General features: G+C 34.9%; 2 protein-coding genes across 4 annotated transcripts; one reads left to right on the top strand and one right to left on the bottom strand.

Moving 5' to 3' along the window:
• Positions 1-1258: 1258 nt before the first annotated feature.
• Positions 1259-7925, top strand: LOC117933090 (GTPase-activating protein gyp7-like). Of its 3 annotated transcripts, XM_034854468.1 has the most exons (6): positions 1259-1593; positions 1707-1856; positions 3580-3715; positions 3890-3939; positions 5948-6001; positions 6176-7925. In XM_034854468.1, the coding sequence occupies exons 1-6, from the start codon at positions 1421-1423 to the stop codon at positions 7419-7421; spliced, it is 1809 nt and encodes a 602-aa protein (XP_034710359.1). In that variant the 5' UTR covers positions 1259-1420; the 3' UTR covers positions 7422-7925. The 3 variants fall into 3 exon arrangements, with proteins under 3 accessions (XP_034710359.1, XP_034710357.1, XP_034710358.1); XM_034854466.1 differs by lacking the exon at positions 1707-1856; XM_034854467.1 differs by having other exon boundaries at positions 1504-1856.
• A 2017-nt stretch (positions 7926-9942) lies between these two features.
• LOC117933061 (cytochrome b5) lies at positions 9943-12619 on the bottom strand. The gene is made up of 4 exons (XM_034854424.1): positions 12530-12619; positions 12291-12392; positions 10568-10634; positions 9943-10468 (listed from the first exon to the last, which is right to left on the bottom strand). The coding sequence occupies exons 2-4, from the start codon at positions 12375-12377 to the stop codon at positions 10218-10220; spliced, it is 405 nt and encodes a 134-aa protein (XP_034710315.1). The 5' UTR covers positions 12378-12392; positions 12530-12619; the 3' UTR covers positions 9943-10217.
• Positions 12620-17683: the final 5064 nt, after the last annotated feature.

A 17683-nucleotide genomic window follows, 5' to 3' on the forward strand; every position in this document is an offset into this window, starting at 1 on the left:
TTTCAAAAATAGTTTTAAAAAATTGTTTTGGAGTCTAAAATGTTTTAAATCTTTTTTTTTATGTTCTTAAATATATTTAAAAAATAATTTTTATATTTAGTATTTTATTTTTAATTAATATTATATAATTATTTTTTTAAATAATTGTGAAAAAAATAAATAAAAATAAATGATAACAACTCAAAGATATTATCTAAAAATACCATGTTTTTTGTTTTTAAAAACATAAAACTAATTTATATTTTTGGATTATCAAATATGTTTTCTTATATATTTTTTTAAATAACAAAAAAATGTTTTAAAAAACGGTTATCAAATATAACATTTTTTTAGTATATTTTCTATGTTTTAAAAATAAATTTTATATTTATCAATTATTTTTAATAATTTTTCATATTTATATCCTTAGTTTTTACAATAATATTTAAAAAGCAAGTTAAAATAACTAAAAACAGTTAAAAGATATTATCTAAAAATATATATTTTATTTTAAAAAGAGTATAAAACTATTTTTGAAAATACTAACCAAACAAAATATAAGACTTTGTTTGGATTTAATTTTTACATCGACACTCTTTCAAGACATGTACCAAATCCATCTTTATAAGAGAATCCTAGAGCTAGACTTAATTCATCAAATTCCCCTTCATTTATAGGAATTTATTTTCATAATAATTTCCCTTCTAGAAATTTATTTCACCTGTCGTTATTTACTATCTTTCAAAATTTATCATAATTTGTAAATCTTCCAATTTCCTAAAATTTAAAAATATTTTTAATTTTTACATAAATATCTATTATTGTTTGTAAACACTCGTGACCATAAATTTTGATTTTTTTTATAAAACTATAGGTTATGATTAGTTCTTGGAAAACTTGAGACGAGATAGAAAGAAATAAAGAAGAAAAAAAAATGAAATGAAATAGTAAATAAATTTATTTTATTTTATTATATAAATATTAAATATTTTGAATGAATATAAAATTTTAATTAATTTTGAAAATATAAAGAGAAAATTTTGATTTAATTAATTTTATTTTTTAAAATAATATCTGAATTAAAAAGATTGAATGTTTTAATTTTTATTTAAAATATGAAGATTGCATTGGGTTTTTATATTGATTTTCATTTATATTTATATTTGGATTTCAGACAAATTCTTCAAGAAGCTACGATTGGAGGGAATAAAAACGACGTCGTTGCAGAGCATTGACGAAGCGCGATCTCCTCAAAAGGAAAAGCGTTCATAATTCATAAAGCCAAAGGAGTAATATGCTCGGAGGATTCTTTCAAGTCTTCACTTCAGTCGTTTCTTTCTCTCACTAGAGTCTAGAGAGAGAAAAACGCATAGAGGAGAGAGAAAGCGAGAGGCAACACCAAAAGTTAAAGGCAGTTGAGGGGGGAAGGTTTCAGTTGGTAATGCTGCAGAATCCTCTGAAGGGCAATTCGGTCATTTCTATGCTCATCTCCGGCATTTCCGGCGGAGGACTCTGGTCATCGGCGACGGCGACTTCCAATGCTGGATTAGCCATCGCCGTCACGGCCTTCGCCGGACTCGCCTTGATCGCTGCTGCTGTCTGTTTCACTAGTAGGTAACAAGATAAATCACCATCAACAACACCGTCTATAGCCTCTGAAAACCCTAGAAATCACATGTATATGTATATATTTCTATATATATACACATACTTGTTCAATAGATGAGAGCCCTAAGACGAACTCACACTTCGTCATCGTCTTCAAATTCTTCTTCACCGTCTTCGTCTTCGTCGTCGTCATCGTCGTGGATTCATTTGCGATCGGTTCTATTCGTAGTTGCTTCTTCCTCACCAGCTTATTCTTGTTCCCCCGATCGGTGAGTTTCTCTCTCTTCTTCAGCTGCTTCACTGTTTGTCAGTATCTAGGTTTTTTTTTATTCATTTTGGTCAAGGTCTGGTAATTGTTCTTTACTCGCTTCAGATCTCGATCTCAGAGTTTTTGTTTTTGTCTCCAGTTTTTAGCTCAATTCACTTGCTCTTTGTAGTTTCGCTTCCATTTCTATAGTTGAGTCCTTCGCTCTCATTTTTGGTTCGTACTGATGCTGATTTTGTGTTCGTTTTCGAGTTAGACCTTTTCATTTGCATCTTGATCCTGCTTTGTGATAGTGAACTTTGTTGGATTTGGAGTGGATTTCTTTTTCCTTGTTAGGTTTGGGAAAGTAGATGAATTGAATGTTTTGATGGATGAATATCTGTGACTGTTGTTTTGGATTTTCCCTTACTGTAAATAAGTAATACATTCTGATTTTGAAGTTTGAACCAAATTGCGTATGATGTGCCAGCTTTCAGGTTGTGCTGACACATGAGGAAAATGAAATAGCTTATTAGGTTTAATATTGAATAGTCTAAAGCCATGTTTCCCTTTTCTTACTCTCAGTTTGCTTCCCTGGACAAATGAGACAAATGAAAAGCAATTACCTTAAAATGCTTCCTCTGTTAAGCATTTTCCTATCCTTCCCTTCATTTCTCCTGAAGAACAAATGAGAACTTACTCAGTACTAGCGCAGAAGGATTGTTGACCATTAAGGTGCTTCCTTGCTAAATAGGTCTTTTATTATAGGTTAGTAAATATATATATAGATATATATATTCTTTTGATAGGCAACCAAGAACATATTAAGACGCCCAACAGAAAGAGGGGGGCGCATCTGAAGTGCACAGGAGGTATACAAAGATGTCAAAAAAATGGAAACACCTAAAAGGAGCATACAAAACACCCTCTCACTAGGTTAGTAAAAATATATATATCGAAAAAAAGCCACCTCACCGAAAGCCTCTGATATGTTGTTGATCATAAATATCTGCGTTCATTTGATTTCCGGTGACTTCTGAACCAGTATTAAATATATTGCTGTCTGAAAAAAATACCTTCACTGCATGACACCCAATGTGGGTTTTTCTGCCTAGCACTTCTGTTTCTTTCGGGTTTATAACTTTAAGTTAGAAGCCTTTAGAGCTCTACCAATTCAGTTTTTTGTACTTATTATTTTTTCTGACAATTTTCCGTATCCTCAAAATTTGTAGGGCACCTGATAAATCAGAACTTGATTGTCAGCTCATTTTATGTTTGTTGCATGGAGATATCTCAAATTGGTTAATGTAATTTTTAACATGTTCTGTGGGCGACTCATGTTATATCTCTTTTAAAATATCATTTTGTCATAATGGGAATGCTTTTTACAAAAGCCTAAGTACATATACTATTCGTATTACTCAACAATTAGGTTGTTTTTGCTGGCTAGTTTTCAATATCTTTCCTAAGTGACTTACTCACCAAAAAAGAAAAAAATATTTCCTAACATCTTTATGATCTAATTTAGACTAACTTATCATGGTCACTTGTCACATATTTATTTTTCTTGGATAACGGGGCTTGCAGAATGTGGGGGGAAAAAACAAGCAAATCACATATGGTTGACCTATTTGTCTGTATTGTTGCATTGTGAACTGATACTTTTTGAGTTTTTGGCAGCTTGCATTACAGCAATTTTGGCTCTTATTCGTTGTGATAATTAATTATCATGATCCTTTGATTTTCAGTGGGCGTCTCAAATCACCATGGTCTCGCAAGAAAAAGAAACACGCACTTTCACCTCGCCAATGGAGAAATATGCTCACTCCTGATGGGAAACTCCGTGATGGTGGAGTTAAGTTAGTGAAGAAAGTTCGCAGTGGAGTGAGTTATATTTGCAATTGATCTATATGATTGCTCCATTCAGAAGTTTTAGAATTGCATCGTCTCATGTTTCCTTCTCTTTGTTTTATGTATAATTTTGTCTCTGTTATTGGAGAATCTCTCTCAGTCTCTCTATCCCTCTCTCGTTATTTATTTAGTTATTTTTTAATGAAGGGTGTTGATCCAAGTATCAGAGCAGAAGTTTGGCCGTTTCTCCTAGGAGTGTAAGTATTTTCATTCTCTTATATCATTGGTCATTACTTTGTATGTTTGAGATACACTTTCTTTTTCATTGGATAGAATATATTTGGATGGACCTTCTGATCTGTTTTCTAATATTTCACCATTTGATATTTCTCATGGACTGAAGTTGGGTGCTTTGGTGTTTTCACAATCCTGGGAGGGAATTTGGATAGTCTGTTCCTCCCAAAGTCCAGATGATTGATGGACTCATCCCTGTAGAATTATCAACCTTCCATAATTGAAATTTAAGTAAGCTCATCCTAGTGTGTAGCTGCAAGGTACCACAAGTCTCAAGTTTGAGTTTCCCCAATATTTAAGTGGTTTAGGGTAGAGGGGCAGACTCATATCTTATGGGAGTGTTTCTAGCAGTTAGGATAAATGTCTTGCTATTGGGGTGGATTCCGTTCTTAAGAAAAAAGATTTCCTGTATGTCATGATGTAGCTCTTCCAAGTAGTATGATTGTTCATTCTTGATAAGATACCCCTTTTGGTTTGAGAGGCAGTCCCTTTTTGCCTGAGTGGGATCAGAAACTGGTGATTATTTATTCTTGTTAGTTAAAATTTTGCCAAGGCTATGTTTTTCCCCATATAATATTTTATGACAAGAAACATATCCTATTGTTTAATGTATCCTCAAAAGCTCCATAAATGCGAAAAAATTGCTCCTTTGTATGGAGATGTGTACAAAATAATGGTTACCACTCAGGTGCTGAGTTGCATCTTGCCAAAGACCAACCTGAGTTTAGGTTGGGTAGATGTTTAATAACTCAAAATCCAATCTAGCCAATGGAAAACACAGGCCAACCTGACCCTTTCAAGGCCACTCAAGGATCAGGTTGGCTGGCCTAATCCTGACTAAGTCTATTGATGTTGAATTCAGCATGAAATAACATCTCACTTTATGCTGATGGAAAATGACTTTATATCCATGCTTACATATGTTATTAGCATGTTGGGTGCACTGTGTCATGCGTTTTTGTGTTTGTTAGTAATTCAAATCACCATCTACAACCAGACCTGTGAATATGACTTTATATCCATGCTTACATATGTTATTAGCATGTTGGGTGCACTGTGTCATGCGTTTTTGTGTTTGTTAGTAATTCAAATCACCATCTACAACCAGACCTGTGAATCCCTTGGTGGTGCTATTGGTCATTTTCCATGATTTCTTCTGTTCTATTAGTGCCTATGCCTCCAATTTTGGCCAACATTTGTGTGGATGTCCACAAAATTTGGAATATAATGTTATAATAGAGATGCCAAGAGCATTTCCTTGCTAAATGGCATTGACATGCCTTTACCTTGTTGCAATCAGATAAGCCTTGACCTTGTTGATACATTTACCTCTTATCTAATTCGCTCACCCATTATTCAAAACCCCAAATATTTTCTTGGATTGAGCTTTGACCATCTCATCTGAAAACCAATTAGTGTCCAATGAGGGTAGGCTAAACCTTTTATGGCATTCAACCACCATCATTTGGGCGATCCATTCATTGATCTTAAGAGCGACATTGTTGCACCCCAACAATCCCTACCCCAACATGACGCTCTTATGGCTCGAACCCATGACTCTGATTTTGATACTAATTCTTAGATTAGGCTTTGATCATCTCATTCGAAAACCAATTGGTGTCTAGTGAGGGTAGACTAAGCCTTTTATGGCAGTCAACCACCATCATTTGGATAATCCATCCATCGGGCTTAAGAGCAACATTATTGCATCCCAATATATTTGATTATTTATCTAATTTAATTAATTATATTTGAAAAAAAAAATTAATAATAATGGTTCCTTATTATCTAGAAAAGAACGACAGTTCTCTCTTTTATTATTTCTTTCTGTGGTAAGATGCTCTATGGGACAATCCTCTATGTTTGTATTGCCCCCATTTTGAATTAATTGGTAAGTTTATAAAGCTTCTCTCTGCAGTGACTTGAGTTGTTTTTTTTTTTTTTTTTTTCCTTTTTTTGTTTCTTCAACAGCTATGACTTGAACAGTTCCAAAGAAGAAAGAGACATTGTGAAAACTCAAAATAGGTACTTTTCATCTGGTTCATATCTGATTCCTCCCTACTGAAGTGTTTTTTCCCTTATAGTCATTTGATACAAAGGAGAAGATGATTGTGTTTTTTTCACTCCCATCCTGACCTCTTGTTTCTATATTATTCTATTTAACTCCATGATTATATTTGTATTGATCTATGGTTGCAGAAAGGAATATGAGAAACTTAGGAGAGAGTGTCGGCGACTGCTAAAACACAGTGGTGAGAGCTATAAATTGAAGGAAAGTGGTGGAACCTGTGGCAATGGTGAGAATGGGAGTTTTATTCATGACACAGATTCTCCTGACTCTGAAGATGTGGTTAGTGCAAGGGAGTCCCTTTCTAGTGAGGAAAGGAGCCCAGATGGTGAGTACTCGGACCACCCTTCCAGTACATTGCTGGAAGGAGAGGATGTTTCAAGACGAATCACATGTGCAAGTGCCTCTGTACTCAATTCCGAGTCATCTGACTCGGACTCTTCTGAAGACCCTGATGTGAGTCAAACTTTCCCCTGCATGGAAAGCAGGGAAGAGGATGACCCAGACATGCCTACTGGGGAGGATTCTTCTCCTTCCAAAACAGAAGTACATTCGAAAATCCGTACTGCCGAGGATTTTGCCACATGGCAGCGGATCATCCGTGTTGATGCAGTGCGTGCCAATTCGGAGTGGATCCCATACTCACCAGCTCAGGCTGCAGTATCGGAAGGCAGAGCACGCTGTTCTGCAGAGGCTGTTGGGTTGAAGGATTATGATCACCTTGAGCCCTCCAGGATATTCCATGCTGCTCGTCTTGTCGCCATTCTTGAAGCCTATGCACTTTATGACCCTGAAATTGGCTACTGTCAGGGCATGAGTGATCTACTTTCTCCAATTATTTCTGTGATACTGGAGGACCACGAGGCTTTCTGGTGTTTTGTGGGTTTCATGAGAAAGGCCCGACACAATTTTAGACTCGATGAGATAGGCATCCGAAGGCAACTCAACACAGTCTCCAAAATCATCAAAAGCAAGGACTCCCACCTCTATAGACACTTAGAAAAGCTCCAAGCCGAGGACTGCTTTTTTGTCTATAGGATGGTGGTGGTACTCTTCAGGAGGGAATTATCCTTTGAGCAGACAGTCTGCCTGTGGGAGGTAATGTGGGCAGATCAGGCAGCTGTTAGGGCTGGGATCGGAAAGTCTGCATGGAGTAGAATAAGGCAGCGGGCACCACCAACTGATGACCTGTTGCTTTATGCCATTGCAGCCTCGGTTCTCCAGAAGAGAAAACTGATTATAGAGAAGTATAGTAGCATGGATGAGATCATAAGGGAATGCAACAGCATGGCTGGCCACCTTGATCTGTGGAAGCTCTTAAACGACGCCCATGACTTGGTAGTCAGTCTCCACGACAAGATAGAGACGCCCTTTTGATTGCTTGCTGTCCCCACGACTTCTTCCTTCACTAATTTATAATGGTCGGTTCTTTACTCGATCTTTGTTTTGGAGATGGAGGTCCTCAAAACTCCCTCTTATCTACTGCTTGGAACAAGCATTCCAAGGGCTATTTATGCAGCAGCATTATTCTATTACTCACTTTCAAAGCTCAGTGGAGCAATAGGACGATTCAAAACCTGAATTATTTGGGGGACGCCATCTCCTAAAACACGATGCCACGGGAAATAGGCGGGGGCTTTTGCTTATCACCAATATACTGCATTGGATGAAAAAGGTAAGAGTTCCACATTTGATCCTCAATCTTATTTACTTGTATTTCATTTAAAATGCTCTAAAATATGTTAGATTTTGAACTGTGCCCAGCAAGCTGATAATGGATGCTGTTGGATTCATTAATGAAAGGGCATGTGTGTCTTAGTCTTAGCCTTTCCTCCTTCCCTAATCCATTATGTTTTTATAAAAAATTGTGTTTTGTTAAGACCTCATGCCAAAGCTCCTCCTTGGCTTGGTCTTGTTGCTTTTTGTATTATGTTTTTTCCGTCTACACTACTTTTGGTAGTTTATCATTAAGAAAAATGACTCTCTTTGATTTTATTCTTAAAAATCCAAAAGAAAATAGAATACAATTAAAATTAATTACAGGTTTATAGAATTTTAAAATTATTTAATTTTATATAAAAAAATTTAAAATAATTGGAATGAGTTAAAAGTAACGTGTGAGAATAAATTATTGATTTTAAATTTATTTTTTTTACTCTTTCTCTATTTTTTTCTTCCTACTTTTGAAATCAAACATATCCTAGTAAAAGCATTGGGAATAAAACACAAAAACGGTTAGTTACATTGTTAAGCCCTTTTTCTAAGTCTCGAACTTTTATCAAAATTACCTAAATACCTTCAGAAAGCTGTGGCAGTTAAGCGCTTATTGACCATTTTTTATCTTAGTTCTGAGCGTTAAGAAATTGAGCCAAAGAGAAAGGGGAATCGGGTGAGTATAAATATGGAATAAGCGTAAGACAGCAAAACTAAATTAACGTTCGTATTCATTCATCTTCTTTGGTTATTAGAAAGTTTGAGTGAAAAAAAAAATAGATTAAATAATTTTAAAAAATTTAATAAAATGTTCTCGTATTTTGTTGTTGATGAATGCATTGACGAAAGAAAATAAATTGTCAGAATACATTTGTTTTCAATTTTTTAGAAGGAATGTGTGAAAGAAAGAGTATGATTGGTTTAGTAACCACTTCCAAACAATCAAACATGTTTTAAGAATTAGACAATCATTTTCTTGAGTTAAAAATTAATTTCAGAGCTTGGTTTGGTACTTTTTTTCTTTTTATTTTTAGAAATAAAAAATAGGAATAAATTCTATACGAGAATTCAACGTCTCGTACAAAAAGAAAAAGAATAAATGTATCACATGCCCCTAAAATTTATTTTTATAAATTTTTAAAAGTTGAGATAGTAAAAAGTTTTTAATACCATAATTCTTTTAAATAGTTTTTAAATCGGTAATCTTTTGAAAACCTTTTAAGATTTCTTGTATTACTACTATTTTTATTTTAAAATCAGAAAATTGGAAGTGCATCGGATTTTAAAGTTTTTCTTAAAAAAGATAAATTATTTTATTTTTTCTAAACTATTTGATTTTGAAAAAGTATTAAAAAATGGTTTTTTTAATCTTTGATTTTACAATGAAAAATGGAAAAAAAATTAAAATTAATTAGAAATTTATATATTTTAAAATTATTTAATTTTGTATAAGAAAATTAAAATTAAGTGATGGATTTGAAATAAAATATAAAAATAATTTATTGATTTTAAATTTTTGTTTATGCTATCTCTATTTTCTTTCTTATTGACGGAAATTTAACCTTCAAAGGGAACATGATTAAAATAATGAAATGAATCCTCTCACTATTTTGTGGAATAATTGGAGAATGGTATGGTACAATTATATACCTAAAATCCGAAACTTGCTTTCATCAGTAAGACCCAAAAAAAAAAAAATCCAGGACAAATCAAAAACATAATGAGCAAAAACAGCCGACAGCCAACCCAGCTTTAGTTCGTTAACAGTCAATTCATGGTCCGGCAAACAATCAAATTCGGGTAGTTTCCTCTTTTGGACAAAACGCATCTTGACATGTCATTAGTTAACAAATCTTTGAAGTAGATGTTCTTGAAAACGATTATAAAAAATTAAATTTTAATTATTTTTTGGGGATAAAATTCTATTTAAAAACCCAAATATGAAAAATGAATTTTTTTAATAATAATAATAATAAACTCCACTTTTCTTTGAAGGAAAAATCGGGCATGAAATGCTTTTAACATTTCCCCCTACTTCCCACCGTTACCCAAACATAAAATCATCTAATTTCCAAAACCAAATTGATAGTAAATAAATAAAGGTAAATAGAGAGGGTTAAGGGAATACCACAGGTTCAATCTGGCCAGAGAACTGGAACAAGGAGAAGCAAATGAAAAAGGTCAGAATACCCAAATCATGAAGTAAAAGTTCTCAAAAGGCTCCTGCTTATGATCCAACAAAATTAAAGTCTGCAATAGCATAACTGTTAAGCCAACAGCAGGCTGTAAACTACAATGGAGTCTAGTAGAGGACTATGAGCCCGAAACAACAACTCGGCACGCACAAACACCATTGATAAAACTAAAGCAAGGAGACTAGTACTTCTTTCTGCTATTCAACTAATGCAGGCAACCACAAATTTAACGGTTTAGAAAGAGGAAAGGGGAGGGAGTAGCAGACTATTCCTTTTTGGTGTATTGTCGAACCACAAAGGCTAAGCCCAAGATCAACAGGGGCACAAGGAATTGTAAAATCTTAATCACAAATTCAGAGGTCTTATCATGATTGTAGGCGGCTTGCTGGGGTGGAATGAAAGTCCGTTTTAGAGGAACACTTGATGGATCAATCTCACCAATGCAGTATTTTTCCATCATGTCTCTGGCTGCATCACTGTGGCCTACATCTTCAAAATCATTTGTTGCATCCTTCCCTGCAGAAGAAAATTCAGTCACTTTGTGTGTAGGGGCACTAATCGGTTTGGTAGACAACGGGGTGTGAGATTAGCTAGAGGTGATGTATCATAACTTACCAGTTGCTGATAGCAGAACTTCATCACCTCCAGGATGATCATCCATGAACGGAGTTACATCATACACCTGTTATGATAGATGGAGATTTTAAAATTTTATCAACAAATTAAATAGAATAGAATAAAGTCACCAACATCCAAAACCATGTCTCATTCAAAATTGCAGGGCAGGATGGACTCCATTGTTGATGTTGCATTCAACTATTAAAAAGTCCTTAAGAATGATACTTTGAGAAATCATAAATTACAAGGTCCTCAAAAATAACTTCAAAATTCTGTAAAATGATTTGGTGAGGCAGGTACATTCAAATGATAAAACAAAGTTGGAAAATATATTCGATAAATAAGTATGTTTTTGCTATAACATTCCATCATGTTCAGCATAAATTATGAGGAGAAAAGAACTAACAAATATCAACTGGAAAATTCAGCTCTCTTTACATCAAAAACTTCTATCATTTGCTCTTGCTCAAGGATTTCCTGAGCAGGGTTGTGAAACAACCTAAGCATCCATCTAAAATACTCTTTTTATCTGGATTGGATCCTATGGGTAAGAATGATAATTTTGTCTTAAAACATGACTGAAGCCTGAAGGTCATCATTTTACATGTCAGGTTAGTTAATTCTTACTTTTTGTTCTAAGTGACCATTAAGAGGTGTCTCCTAAAATTTCCTCTTGTTCTTGGACATTTCTGATTAAGGAGCCATGGGGGTTCCTTTGGATGCTTTACTTCACAATTAGACCCATGTCCACACATGGCTGATACAGTACAACTAGGTTTTTTGCCCATGTCTTCACATGGCTGTTACAGTACAACTCGATTTTTCGCTTTCCTTTGCACACATTTTCTATGCAACTAGAAAGCAATAAATAGCCAAGGAATATCAGAGCATGGTCTTGATTCTCTTCTGATAATAACACTTGATATAAATGAGTAGCAATAATACTTAATTTCTAAGAGTAGCTTATAGAACATTTTGCCTTGGCCTATTAAGAAGGAGAAATAGAACGTTTTGGCTCAACAACAGGAAAGCTAAACCGAGTTTATATTCTGAGATTTATATAATCAGCCACTTAAATATATAACAACGCAAAATAAGTTTCTCGCCAGTCTAGCAACTAAGATACATAATTCTCAAAGCCATGAAATCCTTAAAATAATGAAATGCAGCTTTTGTTCTTTTGCTTCCAGAAATGAAAAACAACAAAATTAAGATTCGAATCCGATACAACATCTGTCAAAGTTACGGCTACACCTTTGATGCAAAGATGATTCTTGAAAAGGTAAGAAAAAGAAAAGCATTATAAACTCCCAAATTAGCCAGAAAACAAAAGCCTTCACTGTACCGAGTCTATAACCACCAAATAACTTAATTAAGAAAATTTTAAACACTTTTTGAATCTTATTCACCACAGATACTCTTCACCAAAATCAGAAATGATTACAGCTACTTCCTTTCAGTTCAAATTCTAACCACTTCGCGAAAATCACATGCGATGTGAGACCTTTCTCTCCAAATTCAAAACTAATTTTGCGAGAATTATTTTTTTTAAAAAATCGAATTAATCTACATATTTACAGGAGCTTGAAAATCAAAACAGAAATTTCCAAACCAAACATGCATAATTTCATTTTCTATCACTTTCCTCGGTTTTCCCGACAACCAAACTATTAAGAAAACCGATTCGGAAAGAACAAAAACGAATCAATTAAGATCTGACCTTTCCGGAAATAACCAGCCAGCAATCTTTGGTCTGATTATGCTTAGCGACCTCTTCGAACAAGTGAATCTTCGGATCTGATGCCATTTCTTCTGCTGTTCACTGCACAAAACACACAAAAACCAAAGAATAAAAACAAAAAAGGAAAAGAAAAACCTAAAAATTCATATAAAGTTTAACCAAGGATCAAAAATACAGAATTCACAATCGGAATCAAAAAAGAAAAAGATGAATCTTACGAGAGTAAAGTCTCGACGACTCTCCCTCTCTCTCTCTCTCTCTCTCTCTGATTCTTATAGCGGTCTTTTGTATTGTGCGCGAGGCCGACCCAAGGAAAGCCTCCTATTTATACGACCAGCCTGAGGAGATCTCATATTTACTCAAATGCCCCTAATGATTAATCACATTACCAAATTTGCCACTACAAACGGACTTTGACATTGACTAATGATAGCAATGCGTTTTGCGTGGTGTTTGGTTAGATTTAGATAGCCGTCTAAAAACGTCTGTTTGGTACCATGGGAAACTCTATTCCAAGAGAGGATGGTGTTATTGGTTGTCCAAACATACTTTACCATATAATTCCATGTTTGAGTTTTCCTTTTTTAGAATATTTAGTTGCCTTAAATGGATACAATAATTAATATCTTAATTATGTATAAATTATATATTTTTTGAGTTTTCATTTGATTCCCGAATATAATCGATTTCTTTATTATAAAAAGTAATATATAACTGTGGACCCCGTCTTTTCGCTCGATGCGTTCCCATGACAAACTTGTTTTTTATTTATTTTGTAAAAAAAATTATTTTTAGAAAAAAAAAACTTGGAGTCCACTTATTTAAGAATTGCAGTTTTGGAAACGAAATTTAAGAATTGGTGTTTTGGAAATTTAATGAAAATTGGAGTTTTGAATATTAAATTTAAGAATTGGAATTTTGGAAATTAAATTTGAAAGAAATTGGAATTTTGGAAATTTTGAAAAATTATTTTAAAAAGATAAAATTGAGAATAGAATTTCGAAAAATCAAATTTTAAAAAATTGGAATATGGGAAAATTGGAATTTTGAGAAATTATTTTAAAAAGTAAATTTGAGGGTGGAATTTTGAAAATTAAATTTCGAAAATTGGAATCTTGGAAAAATTATTTTGAAAATGGAATTTCAGAAAATTAAATTTAAAAAAAAAATTGAAATATTGGAAATTTGGAATTTTGATAAAAATATTTTAAAAATTAAATTTGATAATAGAATTTCGAAAAATTAAATTTCGAAAATTGGAATCTTGGAAAAATTATTTTGAAAATGGAATTTTGGAAAATTCAAATTTTGAAGAATTATTTGATAATAGAAATTTGTTTTGGAAAATTATTTAAAAAAGGAAATTTTGAAAATTGGATTTGAAAATTGGAATTTTGGAAAAGTATTTGAAAATTGAAGTTTTGAAAATTAAATTTTGAAGAATTGTTTGAGAATGGAATTTAAAAAAAAATTAAAAATTTTTAAAAATGGGAATTTTGGAAAAATGAACTTTGATATAAAAAAAATGGAGAATTAAAATGGAAATGTGAGCTGCATAGGCGTGAAAGAGAATTGGAACCAGTTTAAGTGGATGAAATAATGAGAAAAAATAGGTTTGGTGGTTGTATGAGATAATGGGAAGAATGGAAATGAGTTGATAGTGCTAGGACCCATCATTTACTTGAGTTTTCCATGCTAAGTTATGCCCATAGTCTTAGATGTTCCATTTCTAGGTGGAAAAACCCAGCAAAAGCAAATCAAATTTTCCAACGGTCATCATGATGATAATAAGTCAATAACTCAAAAACAGAAATGGGATTCCCAAAACAAAGCAGAAATTCTCTAACCCACCATCACAAAATCCTAACAAAAACGAAACCCAAATGTATAAACAAATAGAAAAATATCACCTTTTGAGAAAGAACCCAAATGGAAAAACAAAAATGAGGAATCCGCTTCCACTCGTTTTCATCCCCTCTCTTCCCCGGTTTCCATGCTCAGCTCACCCATTTTTTTGCTTTTCTTCCAAGCTGCCACCCGCGTAAGTCCAACTATCTGTTTTCCTTTCCCGAAAAGCTAGATCTCCACTTCTCATATCTCTCAAGCTGCTCACGTTTTCCAACACTCCCCCCAACAACTAGCTCAATCCCTGAATCTAGCCGACTAGCTCCCCTTACTCTGCTCCAATCCCTGAAAAACTCTTCCTGTTTTTTTTTTGTCTTTGTTATCCTAATTCTCTCACCCCACTCTCTTTTTTTCAGTTGCTCCCCGCCTTTTTTCTTTCCCTATTCTTTGTTTTTCCACTTAGCTCACTCTCTTTCAATCTATCCAAAACAGAGCACCCATGGACCGCCCTTCCATCGGCTCATCCCCTATTTTTCGCCCTCATATCTTTCTCTCAAGCTGCCCATCTGTTTTTTCTTTCTTTTTTAGTTTCATTCCCCCTTAAAACCAGTCTCTAACCCATTCCCTTTTTAGAATCCCTTCTCAAGTTTTTTAGCCAATGACCTCTCTTTCTATCATTCCATCAAACTGGTTTTCTTCTCCTCCAAGCCTCCACCAACTTTACTGCTTCAACCACCACCATGGCAAGGTGGTTATGTCCAATGCTACGCGTCCCATGTAGCTTGGCTCCTCCGAAAATCGGCCCCCACTCCAAAAACAAACTGCTAGTTTTTCCAGGGTTTGAGAAAAAAAAAACCATGGTTCAAGAGGGGTTTATAAATATGCCCCTCTTCGGTAGAGTTCACGAGTGCAAGGAATATGAATACTAGAGTTAAAAGGAAGTGTGAATAGTGAGTGGAACAAAGTGAACTCTACCGAAGAAAAAGAAAGACCCCCAAAGGTACACAAGTAGAACACAAACTCGCTCAAACCAACAAAGAACAAAAGTGCTCCAAAATCCTAAGAGAAATGTAGCTCTCAAGGTTCCTCTAAAGTTGCACTAGGGATCCAGACTCTCTCTAAGATGTCTCCACAAGTGATTCAAAAATCGATGTCAAAGTTGAGTAGCAGTTGAACCACCAAGGAGCATAGGAATAAATGCATACAAAGGGAGAAACCACACATCTACTATATGAAAGTAGGATGGAATATGAAGTTGTGAGGACAAAGTATGCAAAGACCAGAGCCATCTAAATCTAAAGGAAAGGATGAGACGCAATCAGAATGACCGGAATCACTAAAATAAGGAAAAGAGAATGTGGTCGCCATGACTTAAAACACCTAAAACAGAATGAAAGATAGGACGCAATGTGATTGACGGTATAGGTGTGATCTACGCTGAAAACTCAAACTCATACTGACATGGAAGATGATGATCAATATAGGTGCGGTCCTAAAAACTCAAACTGACATGATAATGACCGATCGATATAGGTGCGATTCCGACTCGAAACTAAATCGACATGACAATGACAGATTGATATAGGTGCGATCCTAACTCAAAACTGAACTGATATGACAATAACCGATCGATATGGGTGCGACCCCAACTCAAACTCAAATAGACAAGATGAATGATCGATTGATATAAGTGCGGTCCCAACTCGAAACTAAACTGAACTAACAAGATGAATGACCGCTTAACCGATCGATATAGGTGCGATCCCAAAACTCAACCTGAACTCAAACTAACAAGACAAATGACTGATCGATATAGGTGCGGTCTCAACTCAAACTAAACACAAACTGATAGGAAGATGACCGATTGATATAGGTGCGACCTTGACTCAAACTGAGATGACAATGAGATGGCTAATCAATATAGGTGCGGTCCTAAAATTGAACTGATAAGATGAATGACCGATTGATATAGGTGCGGTCTCAACTCAAACTAAACACAAACTGATAGGAAGATGACCGATTGATATAGGTGCGACCCTGACTCAAACTGACATGACAATGAGATGGTCGATCGATATAGGTGCGGCCCTAACTCAAACTGAATTGACATGATGAATGACCGATTGATATAGGTGCGGTCTCAACTCGAACTGAACACAAACTGATAGGAAGATGACCAATTGATATAGGTGCGACCTTGAAACTCTAACTGACGTGACAATGAGATGACCGATCGATATAACTACGACCCCAAACTCTAACTGATAAGACGATGATCAATCGCTATTGGTGCGGTCCTAACTCAAACCGAACACAAACTGATAGGAAGATGACCAATTGATATAGGTGCAACCCCAACTCAAATTGAACCGACATGATGAATGACAGATCCATATAGGTGCGGTCCCAACTCGAATTGAACACAAACTGATAGGAAGATGACCAATTAATATAGGTGCGACCCTGAAACTCTAACTGACATGACAATGAGATGGTCGATCAATATAGGTGTGGCCCCAAACTCTAACTGATAAGACGATGACCGATCGATATAGGTGCGGTCTCCACTCAAACTAAACACAAATTGATAGGAAGATGATCGATTGATATAGGTGCGGCCCTGAAAACTCAAACTCATACTGACAAGATGAATGATCAATCGATATAGGTGCAGTCTCGAAAAACTCAAATTGATAGAAAGATGGTTGATCGATATAGATGCGACCCCAAATACTCAAACTGACAATACAAATGACCAATCGATATAGGTGTGGTCTCAACACAAACTGATAGGAAGATGACCAATTGATATAGGTGCGACCTTAACTCAAACTAACATGACAATGAAATGGTCGATCGATATAGGTGCGGTCCCAACTCAAACTGATAAGAAGATGGCTGATTGATATAAGTGCGGTCCTAAAAACTGAAACTGAACTGATAAGATGAACGATCGATCAAATGGCTAAAAGCCAGAGGATAACTAAAATAACGATGCAAGCAAACTCGACCGAATGGGATATGCCCCAGTATGACAACTCATAAGGATTGACAACTAGGTCAAAAGATAATGAAGTCTGTGAAAAGTCTGATGAACCCATGGAAGGAGGGTATGCCCTAATATGCAACTTGTAGGGGTCAACAACTAGATCAAAAGGTGAATGAAAGTCTGCTGAAAAGTCTGATGCTCTCGGAGAATGGGGTATGCCCCAGCATGTAACGGTGAACAAACTGAGATACAAAATGCCTCAAAACTGATGTGTTTTGAAATATGCTCATCCATCATGTAATGAAAATGTCTAACCTCAAATAGGTAATGTCAAACAGGACTATGCATCGTTATACCATGATAACAAAACAAAACTAACTGATGAATAAAAACAATGATGACCAGTGCTCAAAATGCAAAGAGCAAGCAAATCAACACTCAGCATGCCAACTGTCAAAATCAAAACATCATCACTAATAAATCAACAATCTATCAGGTCTTGCCATCATGGAAGATGTTGAACCTAAAGTCCAAAATA

Source organism: Vitis riparia, chromosome 16, assembly GCF_004353265.1.
Source record: "Vitis riparia cultivar Riparia Gloire de Montpellier isolate 1030 chromosome 16, EGFV_Vit.rip_1.0, whole genome shotgun sequence".
NCBI classification, from domain to species: domain Eukaryota; kingdom Viridiplantae; phylum Streptophyta; class Magnoliopsida; order Vitales; family Vitaceae; genus Vitis; species Vitis riparia.

Bases quoted from the DNA above. Each gene is read 5' to 3' on its own strand.
- LOC117933090 (XM_034854468.1), top strand. From the start codon at position 1,421: ATGCTGCAGAATCCTCTGAAGGGCAATTCGGTCATTTCTATGCTCATC. The intron at 3,716-3,889 runs GTGAGTTATATT...TTTTTAATGAAG, and splicing joins TGAAGAAAGTTCGCAGTGGA to GGTGTTGATCCAAGTATCAG. The intron at 3,940-5,947 runs GTAAGTATTTTC...TTTCTTCAACAG, and splicing joins TGGCCGTTTCTCCTAGGAGT to CTATGACTTGAACAGTTCCA.
- LOC117933061 (XM_034854424.1), bottom strand. From the start codon at position 12,377: ATGGCATCAGATCCGAAGATTCACTTGTTCGAAGAGGTCGCTAAGCAT. The intron at 10,635-12,290 runs GTCAGATCTTAA...CTATCATAACAG, and splicing joins GGCTGGTTATTTCCGGAAAG to GTGTATGATGTAACTCCGTT. The intron at 10,469-10,567 runs GTAAGTTATGAT...TTTCTTCTGCAG, and splicing joins AGTTCTGCTATCAGCAACTG to GGAAGGATGCAACAAATGAT.